At 45.6% G+C, this 16,068-nt stretch overlaps 1 protein-coding gene across 3 annotated transcripts in view; it reads right to left on the reverse strand.

Moving 5' to 3' along the window:
* The window catches only part of prkcz (protein kinase C, zeta), a 185,085-nt gene that overhangs the window by 16,817 nt on the left and 152,200 nt on the right, over positions 1 to 16,068 (reverse strand). For all 3 annotated transcript variants that reach the window (XM_060932674.1, XM_060932677.1, XM_060932675.1), the window contains 4 exons: positions 15,894 to 15,981; positions 15,639 to 15,758; positions 14,615 to 14,694; positions 13,606 to 13,695 (listed from right to left, as the gene is read on the reverse strand). In XM_060932674.1, coding sequence (XP_060788657.1) covers positions 13,606 to 13,695; positions 14,615 to 14,694; positions 15,639 to 15,758; positions 15,894 to 15,981 — 378 coding nt within the window. The remainder of the gene's footprint in view (positions 1 to 13,605; positions 13,696 to 14,614; positions 14,695 to 15,638; positions 15,759 to 15,893; positions 15,982 to 16,068) is intronic.

Consider the following 16,068-nt stretch of genomic DNA (forward strand, 5'->3'; position numbering starts at 1 on the left):
CAACACCGACATTCACCATCACACACCTACATTCACCATCACACACCGATGTTCATCATCACACAACGACGTTCACCATCACACACCTACATTCACATCCAACACCGACATTCACCATCACACACCTACGTTCACCATCACACACCGACGTTCACCATCACACACTGATGTTCATCATCACACACCGACGTTCACCATCACACACCTTCATTCACATCCAACACCGACATTCACCATCACACACCTACATTCACCATCACACACCTACATTCACCATCACACACCTACATTCACCATCACACACCGACGTTCATCATCACACAACGACATTCACCATCACACACCTACATTCACATCCAACACCGACATTCACCATCACACACCTACGTTCATCATCACACACCGACGTTCATCATCACACACCGGCGTTCACCATCACACACTGATGTTCATCATCACACACCGGCGTTCACCATCACACACCTTCATTCACATCCAACACCGACATTCACCATCACACACCTACATTCACCATCACACACCTACATTCACCATCACACACCTACATTCACCATCACACACCGACGTTCATCATCACACAACGACATTCACCATCACACACCTACATTCACATCCAACACCGACATTCACCATCACACACCTACGTTCATCATCACACACCGGCGTTCACCATCACACACCTTCATTCACATCCAACACCGACATTCACCATCACACACCTACGTTCATCATCACACACCGGCGTTCACCATCACACACCTTCATTCACATCCAACACCGACATTCACCATCACACACCTTCATTCACCATCACACACCGACATTCACCATCACACACCTACATTCACCATCACACACCTACATTCACCATCACACACCGACGTTCATCATCACACACCGGCGTTCACCATCACACACCTACATTCACATCCAACACCGACATTCACCATCACACACCTACGTTCACCATCACACACCGACGTTCATCATCACACACCGGCGTTCACCATCACACACCTTCATTCACATCCAAAACCGACATTCACCATCACACACCGACGTTCATCATCACACACCTACATTCACCATCACACACCGACGTTCATCATCACACACCTACATTCACCATCACACACTGACGTTCATCATCACACACCTACATTCACCATCACACACTGACGTTCACCATCACACACCTACATTCACCATCACACACTGACGTTCACCATCACACACTGACGTTCATCATCACACACCTACATTCACCATCACACACTGACGTTCATCATCACACACCTACATTCACCATCACACACTGACGTTCACCATCACACACCTACATTCACATCCAACACCGACATTCACCATCACACACCTACGTTCACCATCACACACCGACGTTCATCATCACACACCGGCGTTCACCATCACACACCTTCATTCACATCCAAAACCGACATTCACCATCACACACCTTCATTCACCATCACACACCGACATTCACCATCACACACCTACATTCACCATCACACACCTACATTCACCATCACACACCGACGTTCATCATCACACACCGGCGTTCACCATCACACATCTAGGCCGAATCCCATTTCACCCCTTGGACCAACCCCTTGGCCCTTCCCCTCCATTTTGCGCGTTCACGTGAAGGGGTAGGGGTATCCCAATCCCAGTTAACGCGGAGGGGTAGGGGAAGGGGGAGGGCTTCTGTACCCCTCCAAACGGAGATTTTCCTGGATGGAGCTGACTCCGAACGAAGGGGTTTGAGTGATTTCCCACAATGCCATGCGGATTTCAGCGAGATTTCATGTGGATTTCAGAAAGATGGCGGTTCCCGCGGCGAAAGATTGTCATAAATGTATTTTCTCCATTATTTACATGTTTTAAGTTGTTATCCAGAGGAAACACGCCGCTTGATTCGCTTTCGAGCTGAGAATGAGCAGCGATTTCTGAAATCCAAGCTGCTGCTAAAAAGCTTTGGGAGTGAGTATTATTTTCGGTTGCTTTACTGCGTACGTTTTGTTCTGTTATTCTCGCTTTTATTGTTTACATGAGTGTTCTGACACCTCATTCTGTCGGATGTGGTGCACGAAGCGCCAAAGATATCCCATTCAGTGGTGTTAGTTAACAAATCACACCCTGCCAGCAGAGATTTCTGGCTCTGACTGTAGCGGCTGGTCGCAGCCAATGACGCATTTGGTCGCGTTTTGCTAACGTAAACGCTGACGGAGGTACGCGATGACGTATGCGATCGTTGAAGGGCTATCCCAATACGTAAGGGTTGAATTTCAAGCCCTATCCCTTGTAGCTCAGTTTCAAGGGGAAGGGCCAAGGGGAAGGCGGAGGGGAAGGGGGAGGGGTAGAAATTAGAACTGGGATTGGGCCCTACATTCACATCCAACACCGACATTCACCATCACACACCTACGTTCACCATCACACACCGACGTTCATCATCACACACCTACATTCACATCCAACACCGACATTCACCATCACACACCTACGTTCACCATCACACACCTACGTTCACCATCACACACCGGCGTTCACCATCACACACCTTCATTCACATCCAACACCGACATTCACCATCACACACCTACGTTCACCATCACACACCTACGTTCACCATCACACACCGACGTTCACCATCACACACCTTCATTCACCATCACACACCTACATTCACCATCACACACCTACGTTCATCATCACACACCTACGTTCACCATCACACACCGACATTCACCATCACACACCTACATTCACCATCACACACCTACATTCACCATCACACACCTACGTTCATCATCACACACCGGCGTTCACCATCACACACCTTCATTCACCATCACACACCGACGTTCATCATCACACACCGGCGTTCACCATCACACACCTACATTCACATCCAACACCGACATTCACCATCACACACCTACGTTCATCATCACACACCGACGTTCACCATCACACACTGACGTTCATCATCACACACCTGCATTCACATCCAACACCGACATTCACCATCACACACTGATGTTCATCATCACACACCGACATTCACCATCACACACCTTCATTCACATCCAACACCGACATTCACCATCACACACCTACATTCACCATCACACACCGACGTTCATCATCACACAACGACGTTCACCATCACACACCTACATTCACATCCAACACCGACATTCATCATCACACACCTTCATTCACATCCAACACCGACATTCACCATCACACACCTACGTTCATCATCACACACCGGCGTTCACCATCACACACCTTCATTCACATCCAACACCGACATTCACCATCACACACCTACATTCACCATCACACACCTACATTCACCATCACACACCTACGTTCATCATCACACACCGGCGTTCACCATCACACACCTTCATTCACATCCAACACCGACATTCACCATCACACACCTACATTCACCATCACACACCGACATTCACCATCACACACCTACATTCACCATCACACACCGACGTTCATCATCACACACCGGCGTTCACCATCACACACCTACATTCACATCCAACACCTACGTTCACCATCACACACCTACGTTCACCATCACACACCTACATTCACCATCACACACCGACATTCACCATCACACACCGACGTTCACCATCACACACCTACATTCACCATCACACACCTACATTCACCATCACACACTGACGTTCATCATCACACACCGACGTTCACCATCACACACCTTCATTCACATCCAACACCGACATTCACCATCACACACCTACATTCACCATCACACACCGACGTTCATCATCACACACCGACGTTCATCATCACACACCGATGTTCATCATCACACAACGACATTCACCATCACACACCTTCATTCACATCCAACACCGACATTCACCATCACACACCTACGTTCACCATCACGCACCTACATTCACCATCACACACCTACATTCACCATCACACACCGGCGTTCACCATCACACACCTACATTCACATCCAACACCGACATTCACCATCACACACCTTCATTCACATCCAACACCGACATTCACCATCACACACCTACGTTCACCATCACACACCTACGTTCACCATCACACACTGACCTCCACCATCACACAACGACGTTCACCATCACACACCGACATTCACCATCACACAACGACGTTCACCATCACACACCTACATTCACATCCAACACCGACATTCACCATCACACACCTACATTCACCATCACACACCTTCATTCACATCCAACACCGACATTCACCATCACACACCGACATTCACCATCACACAGCAACATTCACCATCACACACCAACATTCACCATCACACACCGACGTTCATCATCACAAACTGACGTTCACCATCACACACCTTCATTCACATCCAACACCAACATTCACCATCACACACCTACGTTCACCATCACACACCGACGTTCACCATCACACACCAACATTCACCATCACACACCGACGTTCATCATCACAAACCGACGTTCACCATCACACACCTTCATTCACATCCAACACCAACATTCACCATCACACACCTTCGTTCACCATCACACACCGACGTTCACCATCACACACCTTCATTCACATCCAACACCAACATTCACCATCACACACCTTCATTCACCATCACACACCGACGTTCACCATCACACACCTTCATTCACATCCAACACCAACATTCACCATCACAAACCTACGTTCACCATCACACACCTTCGTTCACATCCAACACCAACATTCACCATCACACACCTACGTTCACCATCACACACCTTCGTTCACCATCACACACCGACGTTCACCATCACACACCTTCATTCACATCCAACACCAACGTTCACCATCACACACCTTCGTTCACCATCACACACCGACGTTCACCATCACACACCTTCATTCACATCCAACACCAACATTCACCATCACACACCTTCGTTCACCATCACACACCGACGTTCACCATCACACACCTTCATTCACATCCAACACCAACATTCACCATCACACACCTACGTTCACCATCACACACCTTCGTTCACATCCAACACCAACATTCACCATCACACACCTACGTTCACCATCACTGTTCGGTTCTTCCTGATTTTCCCACCGAACGGGGCATCAAAAGAGCACACTGGAAGGTTATAACTCGTCTTTGGTTTATTTTATTTTGTCCACAATTTGCTTCAGTAGCTGTACATGCTACAGTATTAGGCAGTACAATACATTAGTGGCAGTACAATAGCAGCGTTTGGCAGGTTATAAACCTGTGAAACAAAAGGCTGTATTGTAAACCAGCAATTCTGACACATATGAAGATAACAATGTAAACCACATAATACACAGTCAAATAAAACCACAATACAATTAATAAATACCAGTATAACCCACAACATATAAATCAAGTGTTCATACAAACATCCATAAGCAACAGCACTTTACTATAAATACAACAATTAATTTAATTGATGGCTCCTAAATATGTTTAACATCAAGACACCAATAAATAAATGTCTATGCACAAACTACTAAGCATACATTTCATTCTGACAAGTCAAGTCAAAGCAGCATGACAAATGTATAAGGCCAAATGCTGATTTCATTTCTTCACAATAAAGCCAAAGCCACACTGAGTACGTCAATGTTTCAACTAGACTACATTACCAGCTTACTCAACACAGGTAAGTATTTCCCAACAAGCGACTACACTACCCAGCATGCACCGCTTGCTTTGCAACCAGGAAATGTTTTAAACATATGATGCGAGTGGAAGCACAGGACAACAAACAGTCACTATTAAGCCACCGTTACACACACAATGTCACAAAAACTAAGGAGAGGACTTAACTAAGCAAACAATACGTCATGCACAGCGGCAGACCAAACCCAAGCAGCGCAATGAATAAAACCAGCAGCTTACCAGTGCCGTGTAGCTCTCTTGACAAGGTGGCAATACTGACTTTGTGCGCACTCCAACTTTTATACAGTCTAAAATTCATTGGATACAAACCAGCCTATGAGGATTTACCAGCTCCAAACACTTTAACAAGGTAAGTAAGAAAGTCCTCTCCACTCATTGCATCCAATTGCTTTAATTGATTGCCCAACTTGACTCCTCCTACTCACTAATAACTTAACGGACGCAACACCTCCCACTTGACCGACTGATCAAAAATGATTCAAAGAGGTCACAGCCATACCCATTATACATCACAACTTTTTTTTTTTTTTTTTTTTTTTTTTTTGACACAGTTAATAACAGTTTTCTTCACTATTCTCCGCCCTTGTACAATCCACGTCCTTTTTCTGGTACGTAATAGAGTGGCAGCAACACCTTCATGATTCTCATCATGCGCTTCTCTTGCCACCAGGGTCGCGATCCAGGATTTAAAGGGGAGGAGAGGAACAGCTGCTCCATCTACAGTCCAAGACTGGATTCTGCCTCCACAGAGGAGGAGTCCTGACTTCTTGTCCTTGTACACAACCAAGCGGTTCAATGTTGAGTCCAGAAACTGACTGCCATTTTGGACTGCAAGGACCAGGTCTTGGAAGGCTTGTGCCCTTTCTTCAGCAGACAATGCAGGGCGAGTTACCTCCCACTTTGGATGCACAGAGACCTGGAATTTTCCCAGCCAAACTTTTGCAGCTCGTCGCGTCCATGCTATTGCAGCGCACAATCTGGACAGAGAACTGAAGCGCTCGGGATTGACAAGGCACACCAGCCCAATTCCCCAGGGTCTTTGTCTGTCTGCAGATACTGTACTTGATACATGTTGTGGAGGCGATCCATCTTTGGCTCCTTCATCCTTGATGTCAGGGTGTTCTGTGGTGTTGGACTCAGTTTTCACTTTTGACTGGGTCCGAGTAGCCACTGCCGAAAAGGCCTTTCGCTGCAATTTTCCCACAACTTCAGCAGCAGAAGATATGACTTCATTGACCATCTTCATTGGCCATTCTGATTCAGGCAATTGCAAGAATTTGGGGCCTTGTTGCCATTCTGAGCCTTCATCGAGTTCCTCAGGAGTTGCACCTCTGGTAAGTATATCAGCGATATTTCGGTTGCCTTCGATCCATCTCCAGTTCTCCACTTGAGTATCCTTCTGGATCTCACCAATTCGGTTAGCGAAGAAGGTCTGGTAACCGTAGCTGTCTTTCTGTATGGCTGCCAGGATTGTCTGGCTGTCCACAAAGTGAATCCAGCACCTGACTTTTATATAGCAATGCTTTTCAAAGTACTTCTTAAGACGAGTAGCAAAAACTGCACCACACAGTTCCGCCTTTATCACATCTCCCTTTTGATCAAGGGGTGTCAGCTTTGCTTTTGACTCTACTAAGGTCACTATGACTTCTCCATTAGTCTCCCACCGGAGATAGAGTACAGCTCCATATGAGGACTCGCTTCCATCAGAGAATGTTATTCCCATCGGTGGGCCCAAGGCATCAGGTGGTGTAAGGCTCCTATTAAACCTAATCTGGCCCAGTCTCACATATTCTTCAAAAAGGTTTACTGCAGCATCTCGAAGCTTGGGCGAAAGTGGGACATCCCACGTGTCCTGGTTGTTCTTACCAGCCTCCTGAAATGACTCCCTAACCAGCATCACTCCCTTCTGCTTTGCTGGTGAGGCAAGACCAATTGGGTCATAGAACCCAGCAATCTGACTAAGGAGTATACGTCGAGTCAGGGGGTTGGGCGTTTCTTCCCTAACTTCATCCATATGCAGATTGAGTCCAGTCCTCATTTTTCCCCTTTTCTTTGAAAAGTTAACAGATGTGAGAAGCCGAAGTTGGTCTGTTCCGGGTTCGTAGCCAACGCCAAGTGCTTTGTTCTCACTATCGGACATTTGATTAGGCAGTACTAGTGTCTTGGGTGCAGCACCATCTTCACTGGGACCAGAAAGATCTTCACTCCTCCCACTTTGATGAGACAGGACCCAAGGCTTAAGAAAGAAGCCTCCTGCTTCCAGAATTTCCTCCACTCCTTTAATGATCCTCTTCAAAGTCTCAAGATTATTGTGGGAGGTTAGAATATCATCCACATAACTGTCCTCAGTTAGGACTCGCCGTTCTTCAGCCATGTTAGCGAACTGAGGAAGGCTGGCCGTTTCCCTCATGGCAACTTGGGCGATACAACCTGCAGGTTTGTCGCCAATATTGACCCTAACGACTGCATACTCCTCAATGTCATCTTCTGGGTTGTCTCTCCATAGAAAACGATGGAGGTGGACTTCATTGTCTTTAAGCCACACTGAGTTATACATTTTCTTAACATCACCCAGTGCAGCATAACGTCCACTTCTGAACCGCAAAAGGACTCCCCTAATGGGGTTGAGGACATCAGGGCCTTTGTGAAGGAGATCGTTAAGACTAATGCCATGGAACTCCTGACTGCTATTCCAAACAATTCTTACAGGGGTTGAAGAAGAATGAGGGTTAGGGGCGACGAGATGGCTAATATACCATTTGGGCCCCTTCCAAACATTAATTTCTTCCTGTGAAAGTTTCACAGCAGCTCCTCTGGAGACCATTTCATTGATTTGGTCCCGGTATGCAGACTTCCATGCAGGCTCCTTTTCCAAACGTTTCTCCATATTTTTAAATGTTGCCTTCACTGCTTGCCGATTGTCTGGAAGCATTGTAAGATCTCCTTTCCAGGGATATGCAGCATCCCAATGAGGAGAATTACTGTGTTTGTCTGCCAGCATGTAAGTAAGGCAGTCTTTAATTTTTTCAAGATCCCGCTCTTCCTTGAGGGTCATTTCTTTTCCTCCTGGGGGGCACATGCCACACTTACAGCCACCACACTGAGGACTGCAGGCCGCTCCTATGCTGTCCCACTTAAACCATTCAAGGACTTCCTTGTTGGACGTTGCTGTGCTCCAGGCTTGGGCATTTCCCTGCTGGGGTATGATTGTCTCTATGTATACAGCTGAGGCTGACCTCATACTCCTAGCAAGGTGGGTGTCAGAGCGGTGCACAGTCAAGTCCACCCTCTCAATAAGGTTGGGATGGGTTCCTCCGACGGTCTTACCCAATGGACCGTCCCAAAGTACTAGGTCCCCCACAATGTTGATTGGCTGGGGAACAAGTCGACCTTCTCGGTGACTGATCAATAGGTCTATCTTTGTGGGACGGACCAATTCGTCCCTTGACACATTTGGAAAGAACTCTTGCAGCCGCTCAGGAGATACAGCATAAGTTACCTCTGCAATGCTCTCAAGGCCATAGCAAAGGATCTTGTGCACTGCAACTTTTCCTTTGGAAGTTTTCACTTTCAGCCGCAGGAAGTAACGTTTGGTCAGGACAGTCCTCTTCATGCCCCCAACTCCATGGACTATAAGTTTAATGTTTTCACCACACAGTCCAAGGCGATCAGCCGCCACATGGGTGATGTAATTTGTGTCGGAGGCAAGGTCAATCAAGGTGCCGATTAAACAGCCGGAGTTTGTGGTGACCTCCAGTAGCATCATCACCACTGGATGTTCTTTTGCCCCATCTCTGTACTCTGTGCAAGCAGTTGATGACGCCTTATTTGAGAACGCCTTCTTGTACTTTTCCCGCAGGTCCGGAGTGAGCTCAGCTAGGAACACCTCCTGTTGAGTGGTTAGGCCCAGGGGTACCTTCCCTCTGTTTCTTGTGCCACTTTGCCCTTCACTGCTACCATCCCTTTTAGCAGTTGGTGGCTTAGAACACAGCAGGTAGTTGTGGTCCGAACCCCCTTCCTTCCGACAGTCTACCTTTGGGCAGAGAAATCTGGGCGTACATCCTTTCCCATCCTTGGGGTGAGACCGTAAACACTTAGTGCACAACCCCATTTTTTTCACATGGGCCATTTTACTTGAAAAGTTTTGTTCTCTGAACACTTTGCAAGAAAACAGCTTGCCGGCATGGGAGTTATCATCACAGACAGGACAGCTTAGCTGATCATCCTTTTGACCTGCCGTAGACTTGGTGAAAGACTTCTGGACTGTTTTGTTTGAGTGGCCTTTGAGACCTCCAGGGCCTTTTTCTGCTGGACTCTGCTCCAACTGATCCAATTCTTCCAAAATTTCTTCCTGCTTTTTTAGGAATTCCAGGAGAGAATCAAAGTGATTTAGTGGAGAGAAATGATTTGCAGGGTCAATTTTATACACTATCCACTCCTTCTTAAGAGAACTGGGCAGCTTGCTTTCTAGGGATTGAGCAACAATGCGGTTTTTTACAGCATCCTCTTCGCCCAGGATCTGGAGGCTGCACAGCGCTCTTTCCACAGCCTGAATGAGCTCGATTGTTTTCCTCGGGTTGTTTCCTTTGATGGGGGGCAGAGACTGGACCTCGTTAATGATGAGCAAAACTATCTTTGCCTTGTTCCCATATTTATTATCCAGCAATTTAAACACATCTTTAGTTGATCCACAACTGGTTAGGACAAGCTCCTTTTTGACCTTCTCATCTAAACTATTTAATAGGTGGAATTTTGCAATGCAGTCCACACCTTCTGGGTTGCCCAATTCCTGCAAGTCCTCCCACTCAGACTTCCAGCGATAATAATCCCTCATCTCACCAGAGAATGTGGGCAATCGTGCTCGTTGAAGGCTGATTTGGGGCTTGGAATTACTGTCTACTTGGGCTGGTCTTGGGCTGCTTTGCCGGGAGGGTGGCTGAGTATTTATGATTGACACCCCGACATTCATACGGGGCTTTATCTTTGTGTCAACCGACAGGTCAGGAAGGGAGAGGAAGGAAGGATCCTTTATTCGATCAGCAGCGATGTCTCCATCCACTCCTTTTCTTCCTCCACTCCTCAGCTCTTCTGCTTCGTCTTCCTCCAACTTGTCACACAATACCAGGACTCGCTTTTTCAGTCCACCATAACACATTTGCAGGTCCAAGGACTTTGGTCCCGGAATCAGCTCTTCCCACTCCATCAGCATGTGTCCAAGCTCCACAATCTCACGGTCCAGGACTCTGTTCCGCAGTCTGCGGTCCTTGAACGAGTCTTGAGAACTGATTTCCTCCTCCTCGGCTTGTGTGACAGCAGACTCAGCCATTCTGGCTTGTTTAAAAAATGCCTCCTCAGCATAATTATTCCAGAAAGTCTCTTGAGTGGTCCTTTTAACTTCCAGGAAGCGATTTTCACACTCCTGGGTCTTTTTCTCAATCTCATTTGCGCATGCTTCAGCCTCTTCACCAGGGGTTTCCCGTAGAACTTCTACATACTCATACCCCGCGTCAGTGACTTTTGAGAAGTCAGCTTTGAAACTTTTCCATTCTTTAATAATTTCAGTTGACTCCAATAGTCCTGGCTTGGTGAGTGCGTTGGCCCTCTTGGTGAATACTGCTTGTGCTCTTGAACGTGCACTTTTAAATTTATCCAAGTCTGCCATTTTACTTGAACTCCTTTTATGTTGACCGGGGAACTAACTGTTGCCACCAATGGGCCTTTAGAACTTCTTAATCCTCGTCAATGGGCTATGTAGTCAGTGGCAGGGCTGGACAATGGTGCAGGCAGGCACAGGAGTGACAGGCTGGCTATTCCACAAGCAAATAATTGAGTCCTTTTTGAATCAGTCCCAGGGATTAATTTGCTGCACTTCCTCCGATGCAGTGGGCGGTGGTTTACAACTGTTCGGTTCTTCCTGATTTTCCCACCGAACGGGGCATCAAAAGAGCACACTGGAAGGTTATAACTCGTCTTTGGTTTATTTTATTTTGTCCACAATTTGCTTCAGTAGCTGTACATGCTACAGTATTAGGCAGTACAATACATTAGTGGCAGTACAATAGCAGCGTTTGGCAGGTTATAAACCTGTGAAACAAAAGGCTGTATTGTAAACCAGCAATTCTGACACATATGAAGATAACAATGTAAACCACATAATACACAGTCAAATAAAACCACAATACAATTAATAAATACCAGTATAACCCACAACATATAAATCAAGTGTTCATACAAACATCCATAAGCAACAGCACTTTACTATAAATACAACAATTAATTTAATTGATGGCTCCTAAATATGTTTAACATCAAGACACCAATAAATAAATGTCTATGCACAAACTACTAAGCATACATTTCATTCTGACAAGTCAAGTCAAAGCAGCATGACAAATGTATAAGGCCAAATGCTGATTTCATTTCTTCACAATAAAGCCAAAGCCACACTGAGTACGTCAATGTTTCAACTAGACTACATTACCAGCTTACTCAACACAGGTAAGTATTTCCCAACAAGCGACTACACTACCCAGCATGCACCGCTTGCTTTGCAACCAGGAAATGTTTTAAACATATGATGCGAGTGGAAGCACAGGACAACAAACAGTCACTATTAAGCCACCGTTACACACACAATGTCACAAAAACTAAGGAGAGGACTTAACTAAGCAAACAATACGTCATGCACAGCGGCAGACCAAACCCAAGCAGCGCAATGAATAAAACCAGCAGCTTACCAGTGCCGTGTAGCTCTCTTGACAAGGTGGCAATACTGACTTTGTGCGCACTCCAACTTTTATACAGTCTAAAATTCATTGGATACAAACCAGCCTATGAGGATTTACCAGCTCCAAACACTTTAACAAGGTAAGTAAGAAAGTCCTCTCCACTCATTGCATCCAATTGCTTTAATTGATTGCCCAACTTGACTCCTCCTACTCACTAATAACTTAACGGACGCAACAATCACACACCTTCGTTCACCATCACACACCGACGTTCACCATCACACACCTTCATTCACATCCAACACCAACGTTCACCATCACACACCTTCGTTCACCATCACACACCGACGTTCACCATCACACACCTACATTCACCATCACACACCTACATTCACATCCAACACCGACATTCACCATCACACACCTACGTTCACCATCACACACCGACATTCACCATCACACACCTTCGTTCACCATCACACACCTACGTTCACCATCACACACCGACGTTCACCACCACACACCTTCATTCACCATCACACACTGACCTCCACCATCATACACCTACGTTCACCATCACACCTACATTCACATCCAACACCGACATTCACCATCACACACCGACATTCACCATCACACACCTTCATTCACCATCACACACTGATGTTCACCATCACACACCGACATTCACCATCACACACCTATATTCATCATCACGCACAGATGTTCACCATCACACACAGACTTTCACCATCACACACCTTCATTCACCATCAAACAACTTCATTCACCATCAAACACTGATGTTCACTGTCACATACTGACATTTACCGTCACACAGCGGCATTCACTATTAAAAACTGATGTTCACTGTCACACACCGAAATTCACTGTCATGCACCAATGTTCGCCATCACGCATCAATGTTCACCACATACTGAAGTTCACCATCACACACTTGCGTTCACCGTCACACAGTGTCACTCATCTTCATGTAACTTTTGTCTTCCAGTAAAGTAGTGATCATGAACTAACGAACCTAGACTAAAAGAACATCAATATCATAAATCTCATTGAAGTTCTCACCTGGTCCCAGTCGATGCTCCTGAAGAACGTGTGAGATTTAATATCTGTGAATCCTGTCTGAACCTGGCAGCCCAGCCGCTCCTTTGGATCCTGAAGAACACACAATGTGATGAGAAACCCATTGAGTTCTGGAGAGTCAATGAGTCGGAAAATAGTGAAACATCAAAACAAACAAAGAAACACATTTACACTCAGCTCTGTATTCAGAACACACACAGTGAGGATTTACTACTGAAATGACACACTTCAGTACTCAGACCTCACACACAACACCAGACTGAAACATTATTCAGCAGCAGGATTTAGTCCAGCGCCACTATCTGGCAGTTTGATGGAACTACAACGTCTTACTGAAATATATGTTTTGGCTGTAAACACACACACACACACACACACACACACACACACACACACTGTGGAATGTTGCTTGTGATCAATAAATATGACACAATTCATTAATTAATGATCTCATCCCTTTAAAGTGCATGTAAATATTTTATTTTTCACACAGATGACATCAGAGGAGACGCATCTTAAATCAGGGACATGTCTTATCTGGAGGACAGAATATTTTACGGATAAAATTCTGAATGAAGTTAAAGTTTCTCTGTAAGTGTAGCAGATGAGCACTGGGTCAGATTCACCTTCACACTGTGGACACATTCTCTTTCTTTACAGCAGAGCACATCGAATTAACACAAACACTGATTTCATTTTATTAATTCTACAAATAAAAATAGTGTAATAAAAGTGTGATAAACTCTTACGTTTCACACACATTACAATTTCATCACCTTGATTTATTGTCTTCAGCAGCTGCATAACACTGAATACCTCTCATGGAAATATTTTTGACATAACTCTATGTATTAACCAAAAACGTCATGAAGCAAAGGTAATGAAGGTTAGAGGACGAAACACGCGCACATACAGAGTGCAGAAGAAAGATGAAGTGAATATTTAAGTGAACACAGACCAGGAGTGTGTGAAGGACAGAATGCTCTCTCACCTTGTTCAAAAAGCCTTTTAACACACTCGCTGCTTTCACTGACAACGAGCGAGGAATACGGATCGGCTTCTCCAAAATCACTGAGAGAGAGAGAAGAAAAATTGTGAGTCATTCCTGCTAAGTGCTGCCATTGTGTTGTAGGCAAGAAGGGTGGGTGGATCTAACACACACACACACACACACACACACACATTTTTATTGTATTGATAGAAGTAACTCTTCCAGCAGTCTGTTTACAATCATGTAAATACAAACAATAAATATCTGTCTCTCTACCTTTCTCTCCATTTTTGGAGAAAGATGGATTATAGACAACTCTCTCTCGCTGTCTATATAATCTCTGCCTGGAAGGATTAGAACACAGCGGTAGGTGTGTGTGTGTGTGTGTGTGTGTGTGTGTGTGTGTGTGTGTGTGTGTGCGCTCTACTGCAGCATATGGGAGAATTGCAGAGCAGCAGTGAGGAATGGGGGGTCAGGGTTATGGCAACGAGGTAAGTTACAGAGGTGCATGGGTGTGTGTGCGTGCATGTGTGTGCGTGCATGTGTGTGCGTGCATGTGTGTGTGTGTGTGTGTGTGTGTGTGTGTGTCTCTAACAGCATGCTACCCTCTCAGTTGGGGGGGGTGGAGGCGAACAGACAGAGCAGCAGATGACCATGTCAGCATGGGTAGTGTGTGTGTATGTGTGTGTGTGTGTGTGTGTGTGTGAGTGAGTGTGTGTCTTTGGGTGTATGATGAAGGAATTTTTCGTCACATGCCAAAACACTCCACACATATCTGTGTCCCCTGTTGTTTTCCACTTTCCTTACATGGTAACAGCTTCCTGTTCTTGTTAACAGTCATGCTTAATGCTAACTGGATTCCATATTTATATCCTTTCTATATTTGGTTGTGGCTTCCTGTTCTACAGTTTATGCTTTATGCAAATGAAAAGCACCACAAACATCCAGGTACGAGACAATAAACAGAGTGTATGGTATGTAAGCATGTAGAGTGTGTGTGTGTGTGTGTGTGTGTGTGTCTCACCCTGGAAGAGATACTCTTCTGTGTTCATATCTGGATTGTCAGTCATGATGTCGAAGGGAGATCTACCAGCCATCATCTCAAACATCAACACCCCAAGAGCCCACCAGTCCACACTGAACCCTGAGAGACAGAGAGAGAGATCTGTTCTATACGCTATAATATGCTGTGAGGTAATTAAGTCAAATCTAGTGTTCAGTGTTGATGGTGATTGACAGGTTTAGTGTTTGTGTTGATTGATGGGTGTTTCTTGTGTACCGTAATCTTCTCCTCGCAGGATTTCAGGTGCGATGTAGTTTGGCGTCCCACAAAAAGTGCTGGTTGTGTCCCCAGGTCTGATCCCCTCCTGAAACGAGACCTCGGTGTTCTTTAATTCAACTCAGAAAGGACTTAGACGAAGGAGATAAAAACACACTTTATCAACAACAAACAA

The sequence above is a fragment of the Neoarius graeffei genome, chromosome 10, assembly GCF_027579695.1.
Source record: "Neoarius graeffei isolate fNeoGra1 chromosome 10, fNeoGra1.pri, whole genome shotgun sequence".
Taxonomy (NCBI): Eukaryota; Metazoa; Chordata; class Actinopteri; order Siluriformes; family Ariidae; genus Neoarius; species Neoarius graeffei.